The 22358-nt window shown below is 44.5% G+C and overlaps 1 protein-coding gene across 1 annotated transcript in view; it reads left to right on the top strand.

The window, feature by feature from the left end:
* Positions 1 to 13254: 13254 nt before the first annotated feature.
* The window catches only part of SEC63 (SEC63 homolog, protein translocation regulator), a 55026-nt gene continuing 45922 nt past the window's right edge, over positions 13255 to 22358 (top strand). The window contains exon 1 of the mRNA XM_052689486.1: positions 13255 to 13434. Within this exon, the coding sequence (XP_052545446.1) occupies positions 13311 to 13434 (124 nt within the window). The 5' untranslated portion in view covers positions 13255 to 13310. The remainder of the gene's footprint in view (positions 13435 to 22358) is intronic.

Raw genomic sequence — 22358 nt, 5'->3', positions numbered from 1 at the left:
GTGTCTCTTGTAACCTGCTGGAGTCAGCCAGGATGATGTAGGTGCAACTAGCAGCTTTCTGTTGTGCCAAGAGTTGAAATTCAGCAACTATCTACTTAAAAGATGATGCTGGTCCAAATTACTTTTCCCCGGCATCTGCCTCAAGGTCTAAGGTGTTGCCTGGAACACTTCTGATTTATGCCGAAGTGCTTATGCAGTGGCGAGGCCATTTGGTATTGGCAAATGTTTTACTCTTTTATCAAAGTCTTAAATGTGTTTTTTTACCTCGTCAGCTCTGCTTTGAGACTGCTGGAGGTCACCTAATCCAGCTCCCCGCAGGACTATCTCCAGAGTTGGATACAGCTGCACAGGGCCCACAGCTGTGTTTGGTTCCCCACTTTTGGGCATTCCTGGGCTCTGCTCTGAACAAGATGTGCTCCCTGCTCCCCAGCACATGGGTGGTGGGTAACTGGAGAAATAAACAGGAGAAAACTGATGTGCCCTGCAGCCTCAGCAGCCTCCTGGCCTGTCTGCTGTGGTTAAAGTACAGGAATAGTACAGTACAGGAATGCTCTATAGCACAGCATTGCTTTGGAAGGAGTGTGAGCTGCCTTTGGGCTGTTTTGCTTCTGTGTATCTCACAAAAAGGAATGGCAAGGAGAGCAGGGATGCTGCTGCACTGCATTGTGGCCAGATGCAAGTAGTGTCAAGTTAACAGCTGCTGATTATGTTTTTAAAATTACTTAATGAGTTATGCTAGAAGTTCAATAATTAAATGAACCCTGAAAATCTTTCCCTACTCCTGTCTAAGGTGAAAGTGTTGGAAAGCTATTTCAAATATTTCAGAAAAGAGAGAGACTTGCTAGTAGTTGGGTTGAAGTTTTAACTTTTAATACTGAAAATTCCACTCTGGTGCCAGCGCAGTAAGTATCATGGATTGCTGCAATTAAACCAGTGCCTTAAGTTATTCATAATACTCTTTCTGGGCAGCATTCCCACCTGCTTAATCTGTACTCTGCAAGCATTTATTAGAACTGACTGTTGAAAAACGCCAGGCTAAATCGGACACTTAAAAAAAAAAAATCAATATGATGCCCTAAACTGGTTTAATATGTCTTTCCTCTTCAATAATCCCACACGTTGCTGATTTATTTGCTGTAATGAACATGCCATTCAACCAAAACAAGATTAGCTGCTTAAACCACAGCATTAGGCACAGAGCAACTTTAATGCTGCTTTATGTTTCGTTGTAATGCTCAACACTTTACAGTGTTGTCTCTTTCTTCCCTCCGTAATAAAGAGTTTGCGTGAGGATCACAAGGGGCTCTGGAGTGTTGCTATTTTACTATTTTTATTGCTATTTTGGAGCAATAAATTTGAGTTTGGGTTGCAGCAGCTCCTTCATCCAACCCAAGGTGGAACCAAACTGGTGAGCAGGATTAATGCACGAATTTCTGTTCCCTGCAGGACTTTTCCGGGGTTAACCATGAAATAAATGGCTTATGTCAAACTGATCTAGTTTAAGGCAGAACAGCCACTGACAATCAGAATATTCCTTTGGACTTTATTCACTTCTTGTTTATTTATTTATTTGGAAGAGCAGCAGTCAGCTTGCCAAAGGTAGTGTTCACTGCAAGGTGCAGATGTCTTGGCTTTGCACAGAGAAGACCTGGGATAGATGGGGTATAAGACGAGTGACTTAAAAAGAAGTCTACAGAAAGGGACAGGGAAACATAAAGTATCTGTGTCACTCATGCCTAGCCAAGGTATAAAACACACACCTGCTTAGGTATAATGCCTGGCAAAATCTGAAGACTGTAAACTCTGCATCTTTCAGCTCAAGCTCTGTGTATCTGCCTTCCTGCTCCAGGGGCAGTCCTCAGATGGAAGGCTCTAAAGTCAGCGGGTTTCAGGTACTGTTTTGTTCTTTCCTTGTCATGGAAAGACTGCATTAGACAGCGCCCTTCTTTTTGGTTAAGAAGCAGGTTGTAGTTGTTAGGATGTTTTGTATGTTCTCTGTGGTTAAGAAAAATTGTTAGGAATTTTCCAGGGATGCTGTTTGCAATACAGCGTTATCATTCTTTTTCTTTGCAAGACAGATGAGTTGCAAGTGTATACTTAGCAGCTTTTCTGGGTCTTGGTGTCAAGTACTGCAGAAGTGTGCTGAATTGAGAGCCATTAGTCAAACACAGAAATGAGAAAGATACCAAAAGTAGAGTGTTTGTGGTGTGCCAGAATAGGTTATCGAGCTGAGGTTGTGTTTCTGACTGGAACGTGTGTGTCTCTTTGGCAAACTGGGAATTCAAAAGTGATCTGACAAAGGAAGAGTCAAGAGATTCAAGGTGGCTTTTTCTGGAGCTGGAGATGCTCTCTGAAAGCCTGCTTGGAAGAGCAGTCTTAATTTGCATAGCTCCACTGAAAAAATATCCTGAAGATGCTTTCAGGATGTCTGTCTGGATGATGGGTACAGGTATGTAAAGAGAAGGCTGGCAAGCACTGGCCAAGATGCTGGCTTGCCAACTAATCTTCCTGGAAAAAACAGAGTCTCAAGCTGAATAGGAGGGGATGCTTTGGGGGGAAAAGATATTTGGAAGGGAAAGTATCTTTCAGAATAGTTGCAATGAAGCTGGCCATGGGATGAGTAATAACAGTCATGCTATTTATATGAAATATGGTGGTACGTTTTTGGTTTTTTTAATTATCAGAACAATGCCATTTGTTATTTTGCCCAGACTGCACAGGTGTAAGTGATGGTTGCATCTAATCCCTGTGTTCTAACTGCTTTGCTTTGGAGCAGACTGTTTCACTAGTGCAGAATGAGCATTACCTAAAGGATCAGAACTGGATGATCTTTAAGGTCTCTTCCAACCCAAGCCATTCTATGAGTATGTTTTTTTGTTTGTAACACAGACAGGCAGTATCTGTATGCATAAGATATACATACATGTATAAGTGTGTGTGTATATGTATATATATATATGAAAATGTATATTTATACTTTACTGCAGCCACTGTAGATCACTGTAGTTACTGCAGATCTCCCTGTAAGCTCCCACATCTATTTTATTTAAAGACAAAGTGATTGTCAGGAACTCCCGAATCACAATGATGGAAACACGTGGACTGATCTGTTTGATGTCCAGCAGACATCAGGAGAAGGGACAGTGAGGGAAAAAAGGAATGAGCAAGAAACACCAAACTGTGCAAGAGAAAACAGGGTTGAATGGCCCTGGGAAAGCCTCTGCCTGCCTTGGCTTGTGTAACAGGGACTTATACAACACGTAACCCAATCTGACCCTGACCCTGCCAGCGCTCAGGGACTATATTTTTACTAAGATTAAGCTTTTCTTTCTTTTTCCTGGAACAATTTCCTTGGCTTTTAACTTTCCTGTTGGCTGGTTGGCATGGCCAACACAACCTTGCCTGTTTGTTTATATGACATTCAACCAGCTGCACTTTGCAAAAGGCAGCCCAGCGCATGCCCAGCAACCCCTGTGGTGTCCCCTAGCAGTGCTCACCAGGGACAGGTACATAAGTGACTGAAAAAATAGATTTCTAAATGAATCTTCTTGACTTTAGAGCACATTAATCAGCTGCTGCACTGAGTCAGATGAACCATAAAGTGTGGCGACTGAGCTACTGACCTCCAGGGTCTGAGGTGAATGGTAAAGGAGAAGGAAATAACCATTAGAGATCATTAGATCTGAGACTAAGAGATCCCATCTTACTCTCTGGTAGGAAAATAAACGTAGATGCTGCTAAAAGGGTAGAAAAAGAGCATGAATTCCAGTCAGCCTCTCGTGAAAAATGACTAATTAAATAGCATCAGTGGGTTAAAAATAGACATTGCTTTAAGGGAAAACATTGTAAAGGTCATTTAAAGAAAAATGAAACCCCAGGAAAGATGCCTGCCTGCTTGGGCTTTGTTATTTCCTGGAAGGAAATCTTGTTCTGCAGGTGGTTTGGGAGCAGTGCAAAGCCATGGCCCATGGACAACAGCCATGCTCACGGCAGCAAGCACCTCACCGAGGCCTGCTGGGTGGAGGGTAAGGTGCAGAGTGGCACATCAGCAGGGCAGCTCCAAACTCACCCTGTGGAGGCAGCACACAGGGCCAGCACCAGTCCCTGGTCGTTATTTCGTAAACCTTTGCCATTTCTCTGCTGCGATTGCCCCAGAGATTTCTCCAAGCACGTGTCCAAACACCTGCAGGGTGTTTTTTTAAATGTAACTTACATACTGGAAACATGAAAAGGATGAACTCAAAGGGGAAACGTTTGATCTCTGATCAAATAACCATATCAAAAGCTCTTCTCAGTGCCTTTTGTTGAAAAGTCGAGAACTCTGAGGCTGCTAGCCAAACACATCTGAGTGCATGGCCTCGGCCATTGCCCGGCATAAGACTATGTCACTCTGCTGATCTCAGGGGGTATGGGGTGACTGCCACCACGTCCGGGTCCTGCCTCTGGGGATTAAGAGGAGCTACAGTGAGCTGTGCAGTCTGCAAAGAAATGAGACAAATGAATGGGCTGGGAGCCACCAAGGAGCCACAGTGTCAGGGAGATGGGAGCACACGGGGTGCATGGAGTTGTGTATCCAGCATGGCCTATTTCCTGGCAGCTGTGTGCCTGCAACAGGACAGCTGCACAGCTTCTGGGGTCTATTGGAGAGGAGAAGCTTCCCCTTGTGCTCCCCATTTTGTGCTGCTGCCCTCCTTTACACCCAGCAGCACTCCGGTGGCAGCAGCCGTTCTCCGCGGCGCCTGGCAGAGCAGCAGCCCAGAGCAGTGCTGGCGAGTTCCACGTTTCTCCAAGGCAAGAGGATTTTCTTTCTTCTTGGTACCAGGGAGTTTTATGCTGAACTGACTGAATAAGACTTTCCAGCAGAATAATTTCCCTGAAAGATTAGGAAAGTCAAATATTTTTTAGAATGTCTATCATGTCTGAAATCTCTTTGTCCTGCATGTGAATTACTTTTTTTTCTTTTCAAACCCTCAAACACACTGATGCTGAACCTGATGCTTTCCCTCCCAGCTGTTGCTGCTCAGCTGTTCTTTCTCCTCTCTACTTAAAAACTTGTTTTCTTTTTTTTTTTTCTTTCCTTTCTTTCTTTCTTTCTTTTTTTTTTTTTTTTTTATTAAGGAGAGAGCCTGAGGGAGGTCAGATGGAGCATAAGTGCTCTGCTTTTTTTCTTTCATTAGCACAAATGGTGGCTACCCATGGATTTCAAATTTGTTTCAGCTCTTACCAGGAGCTCTTTGCAACCTGAAGCAGGCATTGATTGCCAGTGAAGAGGCTCTGCAATAACAAAGACAGAAGTCGTACAGCAGAGGTCTGACATGTGAGCTGTCAGAGGTGATGCCACTGGCAGCTGACCTATCATAAGACCTTCGGGAAAAGCCACTGGGAGCCGTGCTTGGGAGTTTCTAGTGCCCTGCTCCCCGCTAGTGTGTGCTTGGAAACAGATTGACTAACATAATGGAGTGATTTTGTAATCTGTCATAATACCATAAGCTACAGATCCACAGACTTTGACCCCTCACAGGTATAATGAGCTCCTTTATTCAGCTGCACATGCTCTCTCGATGGGGGGCGGGGGGGGCTTTTCTAATTATATATCCAAAGCATATGTTTTGCCCAGAAACAAAGCATTATATTCATTAGTAAAATCCTATAAGCTGGGCTCTTTCTATTAGCCAGTTAACTAATTGACAGTTAAGAACATGTATTAATATCACGGTGTAACCACGCAGTCACTTAATCTGACAGCTTTATTAAAATCATAGCATTGCCCTCTAAGTTGCTGCCATGAGAGGCTGTAGCATTTGCTGTGTAAACCCTGGTGCTCAGAAATGTGTGCCTCAACATAAAGCGGTATGGGCTGAGCCTCACAGTGGCTTCCTTCAGTGTTCTGACAGGGTTGGAAAAACGCTGGAGGTCCTTCCTTAAAAATCTGTTCAATCAATCTTAAATACACCTCTGGAAGCACACAAAACAGATACTGGCACGTTTTCCTTTACTAATTCAGAAACTGATCTCGCTGTAGGAAAACACAGCACTGTGCATCTGAAAGCATGATGTGAAGTGCTGAGCACAGTGAGAAGACATTGCACGAATCAATCTTGCGTGCTTACCTCATCCCAGTGAGAGCTCTTTAGCAGCTTGTGCTTGGGAAGGTTGTGGTCACAGACGTGTCACAGAGTGCAGTGTTTTGGTGAGGAGTAATCAAAAGAGTTCTACAGAACTGCATTATTCACTCAGTGTGCTCACATGGACTCTGCATTTTCTTGCAGATCTTTATCACCTGGTGTCTGAGGTGTAAGATAGAGAATATAATACGGCTTTGGGTTTGTCAGCCGGATAGCTAAAGAGATTTAAAAAAAAAAAAAAAAAGCCAGGCAAATTGGAAATGTGTGAAGGAAAAAATGAATTAATATGAAAACAGGTATTTTTACAGGTCTTTATTTCATATACATCAGCAGACAACAAGGGAAAGAAAGCTTTCAAGAATACTTCCACTGAGCATCAAAACTGCAGTTGTCTGGCTGCACCACTGCCATTGCAACTGGAGGAGATTTGTGTTTAGCTGGGCTGGAGCTGCTGTGCATATGATGAGCTGGTGTGAGGTAGGATATACCTCTTGTTAATCACTGTCTAAAGTGCTGGCCCGACCCTTTCCCTACAAATACGTAGTGATGTGTCCCTGTCCCCAGTAGGTTAGTATGAACCCCACTGATTCAAGCTTATGCCCTGCCTTCTGCACCCACATCCCCAGTCATTGCTTTGGCTCACTGAGCAGAGGACTGCAGTCTGACACCAAGGGCCATCTTACTCAAGATGCTCTGTGTGCATGGAGTGCATCCTCAGTGGCTCACACAAAATCACAGAATGGCCAGGGTTGGAAGGGACCTCAAAGATCATGAATCTCCGACCCCCCTGCCACACGCAGGGCCACCAACCTCCTCATTTAATGCTAGACCAGGCTGCCCAGGTCCCCATCCAATGTGGCCTTGAACACTTGCAGGGATGGAGCATCCACAGCCTCTCTGGGCAGCCTGTTCCAGCACCTCACCCCTCTCTCTTTAAAGAACTTAGGGTCTTGGAACTCAGAACTTAAGGCTCATTGCCTCCTTTCTCTGTTGCACTGGGGATGTTCAGGGCCTAGTCCTTCTAGCACCCATCCATGGGCCTGATGTCCACCAAATTAGTTTGCGAACTAGCTGACATGATATGATTCCCTCAGCATCTTACAGCTGGCAACTATGAGAGTGCACTACATTCTGCATACATAAATTCTTTCCTTCGTCTATTTGAAACCAGTCTCCTGCCAGTTTCTTCAAGTTGCCCCCATGCTGATATTGCGATATTTATGAATGGTGCTTCTGCTTATGTGTAGTTTTCAAAGCCTTGTAAACCTTGAACACGTTCCTTCCCACCATTCCCTATGCAGGGTCCTTTCCTGCCCGGTCTCTCCTTATGAGGTGATCATAAGATGATCTCCTCAGTCCTTCAGTTGCCCTTGCACATGCCTCCTCTTTCTTCACTTTCCCCATCAGGTGTACATGCCAACTGCCATTCACTTGCACAAGCTGCCCAGAGAAGCTGTGATGCCCCATCCCATCCCTGGAGGTGCTCAAGGCTAGGTTGGATGTGGCCCTGGGCAGCTGATCTGGGGGGTGGCAGCCCTGTCTGTGGAAGAAGAATGAAGATCAGTGATGTTTAAGGTCCCTTCCAACTTAAGCCATACTTTGATTTACATTAGCCACAAATATGAGATGTAGTTAGTCTTTTTTATTTTTGCCATGATTTCTATTTGATATCAACTGCATATCGACCTTCAAGAAAACAATTGTTACCCTCTGCTTTCTGATGCTTTGGTCTTAATACAGGAGATTTTGCCCCTAAAAAATAAGCAGAAGATAAAGCGAAGCAGAGATCTGTAGTTAATTATAAGTCATAAATGAAAACTGACAAAAGCTGCCTGGAAGCCAGCACAAGCCCTTACAAATAACACTGCATCTGCAATGTGATTCTGCAACTATTTTTTGGGCAACGCTGGCATTGCTATTAGTCAGACAGCGGTGTCAATGTGAATTTTGCTTGATCACTGGTAGCATAAGTGAAAAACAAATAAAATGTCAGGGAAAGCCCTTCTTAAATATTCAAACTGCCACGGTGAACAGACTGTGGCATTGTGCTAAGCTGCTATAACTTGGACCAGGTTTGTAGGGTGGGCCATAATATCACACTTACTGAGCATTTTCTGAGCAGCACAGGAGTAAACAATACCTCTAATGCGAAAGCAGAGGTAAAATGAATTAGGTGATGATAACCCTTTAAAAAGAAAAGGTATTTTGTGAGTTTCTGTGCAAAGGCCACTTGAGCGCTAAGCTTTATAATCAGCTTGGAAAATAGTTTAACCCACAGGATCTTTGTGACTTACTTCTGTCTTCCCCACTTTACAAGGTCAACTATCAAAACAGATACTGTTTGAACAATTCCAAATGCAAAGAAGTAAGTACAATTTCTAAACCATTTCCCATTTCTAAGGGAAATGCTACTATATCATTTTTAGGCTATGTTTAATACAGTGGTATAAAATCGCTAATTTAAACAAAAAAAAGGGAAACATAGGGAAAAAAAAAAGGGATAATCCACTTACTGCACCTCTGTTGTGCCTATCCTCGTAATACCCCTGAGTCCCAGTTGCTGGATTTAACCACAACGCTTTCTGATTTCCAGAGGAGCAGCAGCAGCACTCCAGCTTTCATCTTTAGCATTCCCAATTATGAGACCTTTGTCAGAGTGAAGCAAAGCCTGAACCTTTGCATGGGCTGAACCCTCACGGCAGCACTGGTGCTGGGGCATCCTCTTTTTGTGAGAGAGGGAACGACAGAGTGGCAGAGGGAGAGAGGGAGAAGAAGAAAAAGCAAGTGAGGAAGAGGGAAAGATGAGAAAAAGAGAAAGTCAGTGAGAACACAAGAAGAGGGAGAAGAGAAAGAGGAGTTTGCCTTTGCTGTGGGCCCAGAAAGAATGGAGAGGGACCTCCCCTGAGAAACTTGCATGTTGGACTCCCATCCTCTCAGTTATCCCTAGCACCAAACAGGAAAGGTGAAAGTAAGCCAGAATGCCAACAAAACTGATGTACATCCCTGATGTAACTTTTCCATCACTTGATCTTCTTCCAAGGGCAAGACTGCAGAAAATCACAGCCCAGATGAGCTTATGAGGTGCATAACTTATGTGCCCACTCTCTAGGTTCTTCTGGCACCATACTTTGTTCAGGAGCACTAGGTGTATTTTTTTATTTGTTCGGTTGGTTTTTGTCTGATTTTATTTTGTTCTACTTCTTTTGGCTGCCATTAATCTCTATACAATTGCGATACAGGCTCCCAGCAACTTCCTCTAGTATCTTTTTCCCGAATTTGTCATCTCTCAGTAGGAAATACCACCGATTTCCTGCCATCTGTAACTACAGGTATGAACTACAGATGCAAAGCAGGGCGAAGGTCTGCAGTACTCAGCAGGCTGCGGGTCTGTCCAACAGATCCTCACACCGCTGCCCCCCAGCGTCTATCCACCGCCTCTCCCATCCCAAATCAGCCCAGCAAACCGTTGTGCCTAGTCAGGAGTGGATCTGTGGAAGCTTTTGTGGAATCATGCCAAAATGTTGTGAAACGTGCCAAAGAGAATGCATTACGTGGCTTCCTCACCCCTCTTCAGAACCAAATCAGGTACATAAGAACGAGCAAAGACTCCTGTGTGCCGCTGCCTGCAGAGTGGAGGTGGCTGTGAGATGAGTAAACATTGAACACGACTGAGCAGCCCAAAGAGAATCCTAGTTGCATGCACAGTGCACCTCCTGCTGCCCTTCTCACACTTTTTCACAGCTACAGGTGCTTCTGAAACTCTTACAAAGAGCTATTCTGTTAGCAATGCCCATTTCAATGAAATATGTCATAGAAATCTGCTATCTTCTCTCCTCCCCACCTAAACACACTAAGAGCGTTCTTCCATTCTTGCCTTAATGACCCAGATATGGCAGACTTACATAATGTCACACTGCATTTTATTGGAAACCAATATACCCGCAAAACTGGCAAATCGTTTGAAATACATCACCCTGTTATCAGATTGGTTTGGCAGCTGTGTGAGCTGGAGGGAGTCCCAGAGCAGTGTCGGATTGCCATCTGCCGGCCGTTCCCTGCTTCTGGCAGTTCTACTCGGATTTCATCGGATTTCAACGCACAGAAGTTCAGGAAGGCCGTGACATCTGGGGTACAAGTACCCACATCTGTAGGCATTTCTGCTGAATTGTCATTCCCATTTCACAGGTCATAAAACCTTTCATTCTGTTTTGCAACTGCATATCTGTTGCAACAGGGATGTTTGGAACGTCACCATTCCTACCTGCTGAACCAGTCCTGCTGTCATCCTTAGTGCCTGATCACATCTGGTCTGATTTTTCTTCCATAGACACTATATGTAGATCGGTTGCTGTGCAACTTCAGATATTAGGCTTATAGATTCCTACCTTCACACTGCTATTTCTCCTTTCTCTCAGCAGGCAAACCTGCCAGGAGCTTGGGTCTCTTGCTCACGTGTTGAGGAATTATAGTAGGACTGAATGTAGGAGACTGCTTTTTGGAACCTTTCCTTGACAAAAGCTTGAAGCCTCGTGCTTGGTAGTGGCAACCAGCAGCTGACCACCTCCCATGACTGGACACATTGCCAGTGGGTGTGCAAAACTGATGCTGGTGACTGTAGTCATTCACTGAGTGAACAATCATGTAGGTGATTCCACAGGTCGGTGATCACTGAGCCATTACTGCTTATAGGGAAATTGTGCTAATAAGAAACAGCACTCTGCTAGACTGTGAGGGTCTCTGCTACAACTGCCTCTGCTCTTCAATTTCTGGGTGACAGACCTCCCACCTGAGGAGCCTTTCACCATCAGAGCTGGACAGTTCCACACCTGGAACAGGCTGATGGGAAAAGCAGAGGCAGGATGAAGCCTGGAGCAGCCCCCAGGACTCTCTTACTAGACCAGTTAATGCCAAGACAGCACCCTCACAAGCCAACTGGGCAAAGGAACGATGCTACCAATACCCAGTAGAAAATCAATGCAAAACAATGGCATTAAGAATTAGTTTTATGACCTGAAACATCAGTGATGCCTGCTTTGCTCCTGACTGGGCTCCCAGGATCAGCTGAACACATTGACTAGAGACCTACACTTACACATACTGTTCCCTCTGTGAATTATACGGTGATCTGGTGTGAGCTCACCCACTTCAGGTCCTTCAGTTACGATCAGCCAGCAACCTTCCACCTTCAATAGGCTATTTTCACAAAACCCATGTAAACTTCGTTGCCTTTGAAGGCTCTTCCTCCTTATCTGAGTGAAGCAAAGGACTTGCAGAGGAACAAAGTTGCAGAAGAGCATTTCCTCTGCTTACAAAACCAGGCTAAGTATGTATGTAGATTATATAGACCCTTACTTGTCTTCTTGCTTTTTTTTTTTTTAAACTGTACAGAAGCATTTCATTTCTTCACTTTGAAAAGTTAGAAACTGGAGTCCTGCAATGGAAGGGAGTATTCCATCTACTCAGGTATCTTCCAAACCAGCTCTTTGAACAGTTGTCCCCACTGCAGAGGGTACCCAAGAGAATACTCAATCAAAGGTAGTGTATAAAGCAAAAGACTAAAGAAAGTATCTTAAATTTTGCCTATCAACTCTAGAAGGATCTAATGGAAAAAATGAAAAGTATAACTGGAAAAAAAAAACCAACAAAACCAAACCTATATATTTTAAACATTTTAATTAACAGAAAATCATTTTCCTTGAATAACTGAAGATTTCTTTCATCTATGGATTACTATATACCTTTCCCTTCAGCTGCCACATCAGCCTTCCCCATCATTATGTTGCCACTAAGCAATACCTAACACCTCCCTTTCTTGTGCTGCCATCCCAACTTCTCTGTCACCTTTTCATAGAATCACAAAATTGTAGGGGTTGAAAGATTTCTGGAGATCATCTAGTCCAGCTCCCTGATAAACCATATATTACATAGGAAAGTGTCAAGGTGGGTCTTGAGTATCTCCAGAAAAGGAGACTCCACAGCCTCTCTGGGCACTCTGCTTTGGTGCTCTGTCACCCTCACAGTAAAGAATTTCTTCCTCATGTTTAATGAAACTTCTTGTGACCCAGTTTGTGCCCACTGCCCCTTGTCACATCACTCTACACCACTGTAAGAGCCTGGTCTCATCCATTTGAATCCGTTAGATATTTATAACCATCAATGAGATTCCCCCAGCCTTCTCTTCTCCAGGCTGAACAGCTTCAGCCTTTCCTCACAAGGGAGATGCTCCAGACCCCTCACCATCTTTGTGGCCCTCTGCTGGACTCTCTCCAGAAGTTCCCCATCTTTCTTGAACTGAGGAGCCCACAACTGGACACAGTACTCCAGGTGAGGCCTTACCAGGGCAGAGATGGGAGGGGAGAGGATCACCTCACTTGACCTGCTGGCCATGTTCTTTTTAATGCACCCCAGGATCCCATTGGCCTTCTTGGCCACCGGAGCAGACAGCTGGCTGATGGCCAACCTGTCATCTACCAGGACCCACAGGTCCTTCTCTGCAGAGCTCCTCTCCTGCAGGTCAGCCCTAACTTGTGATGATGATGATGATGATGATATTATGCACGTGATTATTCCTCCCCAAGTGTAGCATTCCACACTTTCCCTTGCTAAACCTCATTAGGTTCTTCTCTGCCAAACTTTCCAGCCTGCCTAGACCTGACTAAATGGCAGCACAGCCTTCTGGTTTGTCAGCCAACCCTCCCAGCAGCCATCATCAAACTCCTGAGGATGCATTCTATCCCTTATTCTGGGTCATCGACGTTGTTGGACAAGACCGGCGTTTTCCCAGTGAGCCGAGCTGACATGTATCGAAACACTGGGGCACTGGTGAGACGCGCTCCTTTCCTCCCACCATTAAGCACCTCGCGTCCCCGCGCACTCCGCATTCCGCTGGACCACCACGCGGGGAGCGCGGGTCGAGCGCCACCTCGCGGGCGGGAGGAGCCCGGCCGGCAGCTGTGCGGTCGTCCCACGCCGAAGGTGCGGGGCGGGGCTCGTGGCGGCTGCGGCTGCGCGCGGCTCGTGACGCCAGAGCGGCTATGGTGGCTGCAAAGTGACACGTCTCACGCGCGGCGAGGGGCGGGGGCGCGGCCGTTCTCGCGGGATCGCGCGGCGCCTGCCTCGGCCCCGCGCGAGCCGGCAGGGCGAGAGCGGGGGCCGCCGGGCGGCGGGGGCGGCGGTCGGGCGGCCATGGCGGGGCAGCAGTTCCAGTACGACGACAGCGGCAATACGTTCTTCTACTTCCTCACCAGCTTCGTGGGGCTCATCGTCATCCCCGCCACCTACTACCTGTGGCCCCGGGATCAGCACGCCGGTGAGCCCGGCGGCGGAGCGGGCCCCGGAGCTGGAGGGGCGGCGGGGAGGGGGACGGCCGGCGCGGGGCTGCGCGGTGCCTCGCTGCGGAGCGGCCATTGCGTACGGGGCGGGCGGCGCCGGCTGCGTGCCGCGGGGCTGGCGGGGCGGCCGGGCTGGGCCCGAGGGAAGAGCTCCGGGTTCGACAGCGGGGTGCCCGAGGTCACGGCCGGGGCAAGGGGCTGCTCCGCCGGCAGCGCGCTTCTCCCCGCGCAGGTCTATTGTTTCCCTGTCGTAAGTCGCTGTGAGGGCTGCTGTCTGCTCTGCCCTCTGGGATGCCGCTTTGTGGCACGAACTGCTTCAGAAAGTTTCTCTGGGTATTTGAGAATTTCCCTTTCGCGGTCGTTTCCCTCTTTGTCTTTATTTTTCGTCGAGGAGAAGCACCGTGGCACCAACCGCGGTTCTGAAATGGAAAATAAATAAATAAATAAGTAGATCCGACAAAAAAAAAAAAAGCTGTAGAAATTGTCCCTGTTTAAAGGCAGTTAAATGCTCTTCGCGGCTGAGCTGCCCCGTGCTGGCTTGCCGCTGTTGGGAGCAACGAGTGTTAAGGGTGCTTGCAGGTCACTGTCTGAGAGAAGTCCCTTTAGCTCCCTGCAGCTCTGGGTTCTTTCATGTTTCAGTATCTCATGGCTGTTTCCTAGTTCTGTGTGCCATTTGCAATGGCGTCCATGGGGTGCTTTAACTCAGGTGTCATCGTGGAGTATTTCTTCTGCGTGTGAAGCTTCCATGTAGGAGCATGTAGAAAAGGAGCCAAGAGAACAAATGGAAGTTTGGTGCTAAATCACAGCTGTTTACCAATCGTCGTTGCTGGGGCTTCAGCCAGGGCCCTGGCCAATGGAGGGCTGATCCTGCCTTTCTCTGCGACCTGTTGCGCAGCTCAGGAGTTAGTGCTTTCTGTTAGGCAGGAAGAGTCCTGACTGTATCTGTGTGATACTTTGTCATCCTTTGGTTGCTTTTTCAGGAGGAAGGGGTCAGAGAGAGAAAGTAACTGTAACTGTTCCTCCAAATGCAACTTTTTTTTTTTTTTATTTATTCCATCATTGTTCTGGTGAAAGGTGGGAAGAGGTAGTGAAGAGAAAAGGAGACTTGCTTTGATATGGTGGCCTACTTGCTCCATAATTTTTAGCAGCTGATTTGACTTGGTTGAGATGCTGTGCAGCAGTGACACTGCTGTCAGCTTTGCTGTGCCGGGGTCTGATAGCAGCACCAGGATCCATAGAAATCTTGTCAGCTTTGGGCACACTTCCCAAGCATTATGTTTGATCTTCAAATATGAGATTATTCTTACAGAATGCTAGAAAGTGGCAATGTAAGTTTTACTATATGAGTGTATGGATTATTCCCAATTTCTAAGTAGGTCTTCCCACTAAACATTGCTCATCTCTTCCCCTCTAGCTAGCCTTGTCTTGTGTGTGTGTGTGTATGTGGAGAGCCTATTGCATATCGCTCTGCAATTAGTAGAGGATTCTTACAAAGCTGAATCAAGCTGTACTTTTTAAAACAATGTAAATTTTATTATGGCGTTGGTATGGTACAGAAATGAGTCAAACTAAGTGAAAGTCACCAGGCATTACAATGATTGGAAATAAAAAAGTGTGATTTCTCCCTCATAATTGTCTTAATGGATTTTAAAATTTGAGTATGTAGTCCAATTTTCAGTGTACGGTTGAATTGTATGCCTACATTAAAAAAAAAAATGCCTGGCAGGTATCATTGCTGTTTTCTGTTATGTGTAGCTCTTTGTCTTTGGAAAGTGGAGGTGTTGCATAAGATCACACGTAGAGCTCCCAAAGCCCTTTCTTGCTTCATCAGGTTTGTCTAGTTGTTCAAGTGTCTTCACACAGCTTTGTATTAAGCTATACTCATTGTACAATTTGAACAACATATAAGGAATAAATTAAACCTATGATGATGTTAAATACTTCTTAGCCATGGCTTCTTATTTCAAGAATAATTCATGAGTTTAAAGACCACGAAATCAAAGCACACGTAAATAGGAAGCTAAGGGGAAGCCTTTGGTCTTCAGAACAGAGATCTTCTCATTGTGTTAGCTTTTGATGTGTGGTGTTCATAGAACAGAACCATAGAACCATTGAGGTTGGAAAAGACCTCTAAGATCACATAGTTCAACCACCATTCCACCCCCACCATGCCCACTAACCACGTCCCTCAGTGCCACACCTACACGTGTCTTGAACACCTCCAGGGTGACACCACCACCTCCCTGTGCATCCTGTGCCAATGTCTTACCACTCTGAGAGGAAATTTTTTTCCTAATATCCAACCTAAACCTTCCCTCTCATCCTTTGTTGGTTCTGGTACCATTTTAGAGCAGTTTTGCCAACCGGGAAGGCACAGCACAGGGCCAGACTGAATAGTACCTCTGTTCTCTCTGTATAGGACTAGCTAATGTTTTTTGTTTTGGAACTGTATTTTACCATAGCCGTGCTAGAGGACCTAGCATGGAGATACCTTTAATGCTTTTATGGTGCTGGGCAGTAGGTTAGGTGCTGTTGGATGTGGCTGTTTCAGCCCCAGCTCAGCCTGTCCAGGAGTGAGGAGATGGGATCAGAGTGAACTTTTGAAGCAAAATGCATAGCTGGCCTCACTTCAAGACCCTTCTGCAATGTGATGTAAGGCACCTTAAACATATGCTGTAGCTTTTTGAGGGGGCAAAAAATAAATTCTAAGATGTACTTCAGCCACTGATGGGGATTTGATTTGTGAGCGGGCTAGAGGTACTCTGGAAGAAGAGAGAAATGCTTATAGTCTGGAGGTTGAACCTTCAGTGCCCTCTTTTATCTTAAAGATGCTCTGCCTTGAATTACTGGTATGTGATTCCCAGCTGCCTTCCCATGCTAGCACTATAAACCTGGGTGTAGCTAATATTTGCTAACATCTCGCTGTTATTTCCATGCTGTGGTTTTGTAGTAAATGCCTGTAGAGTAAATGAAAGGGAAAGAAAGACAGTGTTTGTTTTTGCCCCGGTATAGTTTGGGAAGTAGGAGTATATCTGTATTGCTTTATTACCTTGAGAGATCTCCAACTGTGTTACCTAATGCCAAGTTTATAATAGGATAACTTTTTGGCAAGCTGTTAAGATTTTGATCTTTATTCTTTTTAGAATAAATTTTTGAAAGACTGTTTCAACACTCTTGTCTTGAAGACCGTGACTCAACTTCTTGCCTCTCTCAAATACTGAGTAAAACTTGATCTGCTTTGGTTTCCTGTGTTTCTGAGCTTATTTTTCAGGGCATCGAGAGTCCATATGAATGTTGCTGCAGCCTGCAGTAGGGATTCGTATTTGTATTTGGAGGAGGGGACTTGCTGTCCTTTAGTAGTCACAGAAAGAGCTATCATTTTGTTACTTCAGCTTTGATAAACCAAACAAGCAGGTAATTGACCTTGTTAAACAGATTTGTCCCAGAGACTTTGCCTCCTCAGTGTTCGTTGTCAGGCCAGTAAGGCTATTGTAAAATGTTAATTGTTCAGTCTTGTGTGTTGGGCTGTAGTTTCATAACTGCTTCAAGGTAACGGATTCTAACAGAAGTAGTTTTGTGTTTCTCTCCCTCGCTGTGCCAAATAGGACAGCTAAATGTTGTGCTGTACTGAAAGAGAGTGAGTGGAGCTAACTAATTTTTAGCCTTTTTTTTTTTCCCTCAAAAGTCTGATCTTGAAAATTACAGGGAAAAAAAAAAAATCCGCACAAACTTATAATGTAAGCGATTTGAAGCAAGTCCAGTAATGAGTAGGTTCTTAGTCAGGTGCTTATCCATTGCTGGCTGCTCAGAATAAAGATCAGCATCCAGAAGGGAAATGGAGAGGAAGAGGTGAATGAATCTAGCTGAGTAACGCGTCAGCTGTTGCACAATACCGATGTGCTTGCTGAACTCTGTGCGCTTTTGATGTACACCTGAGCTGCAGAATAGAGACGTGCAGTTATAAAACTGTACTGAAACAGATAGCTGTCAGTTGTGTGTTTTGTAGTGAAGTCTGCATATCTGTGGCGCTTCGTCGCTCAGTCCAGTTTTTGAGTTGAGTTAGGCAGGTATTAAATAACCCACCTTGTTTTAGGGCACTGGTTATTTGTGATATGTTAAAAAGCTGCTTTAAAAAATAAAGGTCTCTGTCCTAAGCCTTTTACATACACTTGACCAGAATGAGCTGTTGAAAACCGTTCAATACCCCTGAAGAATAACAGCTGCGCGAGTACTGAGATTAGTGTTAATGCAGCTCTTCTGTCTGTCTCTCCCATGATAGAAAGAGAATGCAGGAGATGTTCTGCTTGGAATGTAGGTCTTCTTTCTGCAGTGAAAGAACAGAAAGACCTACTGTAGGAATGGAGGGAAGGGGAAGGACAAGCTGCTACATTTTTCTTATCTAGGAACAAAAATACTGACACAAAACGGAGAAAAACAGTTTAATTGTGACAAAAAAGAACTGTACAATGTGTGTGGCTTTTTTGATTCTGTCCCTCTGAAGAGCCGTGTGCTGTATTTGCACTCATCTGCTTCCCCTGCTCCCTCCCTTCTCAAATGTTTTGGTGCCTGAGGTGCAGCTACTTTTCTAGAGAAACACTTGGCTAATACAAATAAATGCTTACAAAATCAGGTTATAGGATGCTTTTCCTTGTTGTTTAGAAATGTCATGTCTCTAGGAAGTAGCATAGGCAGTTTGAGAAATGCTCTTCTAGTCTAGCCTTTTTGCATTGAGGCTGGACAATGTGCACAAATGGATATATGGAATCATAGAATCATAGAATGGCCTGGGTTGAAAAGGACCACAATGCTCATCCAGTTTCAACCCCCTGCTATGTGCAGGGTCGCCAATAACCAGACCAGGCTCCCAGAGTCACATCCAGCCTGGTCTTGAATGCCTCCAGGGATGGGGCATCCAACCTCCTTGGGCATCCTGTTCCTCTGCATATATCTATCTATGATATATATAGATATACATATATCTATAGCACTTGGTGTGCATGCTCAAAACCTCAAGTAATGTCCTTCTATGTCAGCTTCCAGTGTTAGGAGCCGTACCTCTCTGCATGCATTCCCACTAGACTGGATATCCCCATAGTAGTGTAGTAGTGTAGGTTTCTCTGTGACTATTTTTTGTGAACTCTGTAGATCTCAAGGCTCTCTTCAGAAGTCTATATTGATCTGCTACTTAAAGATGGAAGTAGAGGAGCTGAGTCTCTGAAGTTTTTTGGCCCTTTAAGGACAAACAGTGAGTCTGCAACTTGGGAGTGACTCAAGCCAATGTAGAGGACGCAGACAGCATTTCTTCTATTGAATTTGTAATGGAGTAATGAGCTCTTGTACCTAACGACAGCTGTGGGAGAAGGGAATTCTCAGAAGTACAAGATGCTGCTGCTTCCACTCCAGGGCAGAATTTTGTGCTGTTTCTCATCTACCTGAAAGATAAAATTGGTTGAAGTGTGTTGACGGTGACCTCCATCCTTGCCTCACGGTTTGTTGGAATCTCATTAACCTCAGAAGTATTTCACAGCGTTTTTAGTGTTTGGTAGTACGGCATGCTGGTAAAATGCAGGATATCGTGCTCACTACCAGTGCTTATGTGATGGATGGGCATGGGTGTGAAAACTTGTTATCTGTGAATTTAAGTAATTTTTGCCCATGTGTGCGTGTATGTAATTTCCTGTTAATATACGCTGTGGGCATAGTGTCAGGAAGTGGAAGCAGAGCAGTGAAATTCAGTTATGCGTTTAAGAACTGTTATTAGATACAAATTGATTTTTTTCTATTTTTTTTTTTTCAGTGTCAACAGATAGAGTGTGCTGTGGTTAACTTCAGCCATTTCAAGTTGAGGGAAATACATCTTGTTAGGTGACTCTTGAGGGGGAGAACAGAATCTAATGGCAACATTTAACGCGATTTTAAAAATATTTTTTTATTATAGCACTGCTTTGAAGCAGTATTATTTTTTTTTTTAGAAACATTAGAAGAAAGGGCAAACATCATAAGATGTCTTTAGTAGCGCCTAGCAATTATCTCTAAAAATACATTGCAACACAAAGCTTTTGGCCAGAGTTATCTCAACTGCCCTTTTATTTGGGGAAAAAAAGACAAGTCCTTTAATGGGAAGTTTTTTGAAGTATTGTAATCTTATTATGAGCATCGTAGCAGTAAAATAAAATTAATAACTCTGTGTTACAGATTATTTGAGTAGCTTCAAGACTGTCCAGAGCACTTAATTCTGAAAAGCTCTTTGTTGCAAGACAAAGAGCAAGCTATTACAAGAATTTCATCTCTTGTTACACGGACATGAAAATAAAGATATTTCTTTTTTTTTTCTTAATTAAATCATTGTTATGGAAGCTTATGAAATCAGTATTGTAAAAGTTGCTTTATGTACCTCTCTGTTAATGCCCTACTTTCTGCAGGGATACACTGGCTACTATGTGGACCCTGCTGAACTACTAGAAAATTCAAATTTGTGTCATTTTACCCAATTTAAGAGTAAAATACGATGGTTCGGTTATGGCTTCATGAGCAGCAAAACCTTCTTTCAGTAGGGACAGGAACCTGGAAGAGGAACAAGGTAAGAGAGCTTAGGTAGGGACCTGTAGGATTATGCTTACCTTCGCAGGATATTTTATGTATGTAAAAAATATTATTTTGTTCACATAAATACAATGTGAAAGTGTCCTAAAAGCTCTCTCTGACACAGACTTCATGCTGAGTTGGTGAAATGCACAATTGAATTAGTGGAGGGCAGCGATCGTTAACATTGCTCCTTACCCAACTTCTCCATTTTTCCATTGTCTGCTGTATCTCTTCCATTAACGAGGCAGAAGTAAATTACAAGTTTTTTGATTTTTACTGAAGTATATTCATGCCCGGATAGGAATTTTGGTTCTTTTAATTTATGCTTTTTTTTCCACCTGAACTATTGTACAATTAATTGTAATGGGAAAAATAGTTCTAAAGACATGTACTGGAGTCTTGCTCATGTTGCTTCATCTCGTATTACTCAAAGTGATGCATCAATTGCAGCCAAGCAACTCTCTTTTTCCCTTCTGAGCTGTATTCTCTCTTAAGTTTTTTTTTTTTAGTTTTTTTTTTTTTTAGTGTTATCACAATATTAGTAATTAAAATTGCAGAGTGCAGAGGGTGGTTGTTGGCGGTGCAGAGTCTGGTTGGAGGCCTGTAAGCAGCGGTGTTCCTCAGGGGTCTGTGCTGGGTCCGGTCTTGTTCAACATCTTCATCAATGACCTTGATGAGGGGATAATGGCCACCCTCAGCAAGTTTGCTGATGATACGAAGTTGGGAGGATTGGCTGACACACCTGAAGGCTGTGTTGCCATTCAGCGAGACCTGGACAGGCTGGAGAGCTGGGCAGAAAAAACCGGATGAGGTTTAACAAAAGCAAGTGTGGAGTCTTGCATCTGGGGAGGAATAATTCCATGCATCAGTACAGGTTGGGGGATGAGCTGCTGGAGGGGAGCCCTGCGGAGAGGGACCTGGGTGTCCTGGTGGATGACAGGTTGGCCATGAGCCAGCAGTGTGCCCTTGTGGCCAAAAAGGCCAATGGCATCCTGGGGTGCATTAAAAAGAGCGTGTCCAGCAGGTCGAGGGAGGTGATCCTCCCCCTCTACTCTGCCCTGGTAAGGCCTCATCTGGAGTACTGTGTCCAGTTCTGGGCTTCCCACGACTAAAAAGACAGGGATCTCTTGGAAAGAGTCCAGCGGAGGGCCACAAAAATGGTGAAGGGCCTGGAGCATCTCTCCTATGAGGAAAGGCTGAGTGAACTGGGTCTGTTCAGCCTTGAGAAAAGAAGACTGAGAGGGGACCTGATCCAGGTCTATAAATATCTAAGGTGTGGGGGGCAGAATGGCGAGGCCAGACTGTTTTCAGTGGTGAGTGGAGACAGGACAAGGGGAAACGGCCGGAAACTGCAGCACAGGAAGTTCCGCACAAATGTGCGCAAGAACTTCTTTACAGTGAGGTGACGGAGCACTGGAACAGGCTGCCCAGGGAGGTGGTGGAGTCTCCTTCTCTGGAGATGTTCAAGACCTGCCTGGATGCCGACCTGTGCGACCTGCTGTAGGGAACCTGCTTTGGCAGGGGGGTTGGACTCGATGATCTCTGGAGGTCCCTTCCAACCCCTACAATTCTGTGATTCTGTAAAAAAGAATGTAGAAGAATGATATTTTTAGCAGTTTTCTTATTGTTTCTCTCACTGGCTGGTGTAACTGTAGGTATGGCCCCCACTATAAACCTGATAAATTGGGTGATGTCATCTCTAAGACTACTGCAGGTAGTCCCATTAAAAGTTTTGTCAGCACAAATGGGACAGTAAACTAATGAGGAAGTGACCAGGTGTAATTGTAATATGGCACTGTGCTCCAACAAGGCTAACTGCAAACAAAAAATCCGAGAAAAATCTATATTCTACATTAACTTTTAAGATGTTGAATCGTCTTATGATGCTATTCAGCAAAGTAGTTAGTAACAAATACTGTCTTTTGGTCAACAAATATATGTGCAAAACTATATGAACATAAGATTAGGCTGTGCTTCATCCCATAATCTAGTTGCTGCAAAACATGCTCTGGAAGATACAGCTTACTACTTAGACTTTAACAGGATCTTCTTTTTTTTTGTGAACTGCTTGGAGTTTCAGAAGTTAAGAACACATTACTCAAACACTTTTGGTATTTTTTATTACTTCTATGAATATTTACAAGACAGAAAAAATCTCTTGGAAAAAAACTAGGGTCAGATTTTTCAGCTATAAACACTTGAGAAGTGAGCGTGGACATGATCTCTTTATGGATAAACTCAAAGTAATCATAGACTCATAGAATCATAGAATGGCCTGGGTTGTAAAGGACCTCAATGATCATCTAGTTTCAAACCC

This window comes from Tympanuchus pallidicinctus, unplaced genomic scaffold, assembly GCF_026119805.1.
Source record: "Tympanuchus pallidicinctus isolate F22 unplaced genomic scaffold, pur_lepc_1.0 scaffold1, whole genome shotgun sequence".
In the NCBI taxonomy this organism is placed as follows: domain Eukaryota; kingdom Metazoa; phylum Chordata; class Aves; order Galliformes; family Phasianidae; genus Tympanuchus; species Tympanuchus pallidicinctus.
Note: the sequence above shows the minus strand (reverse complement) of the source record. Positions and strands in the feature narration are given on the sequence as shown.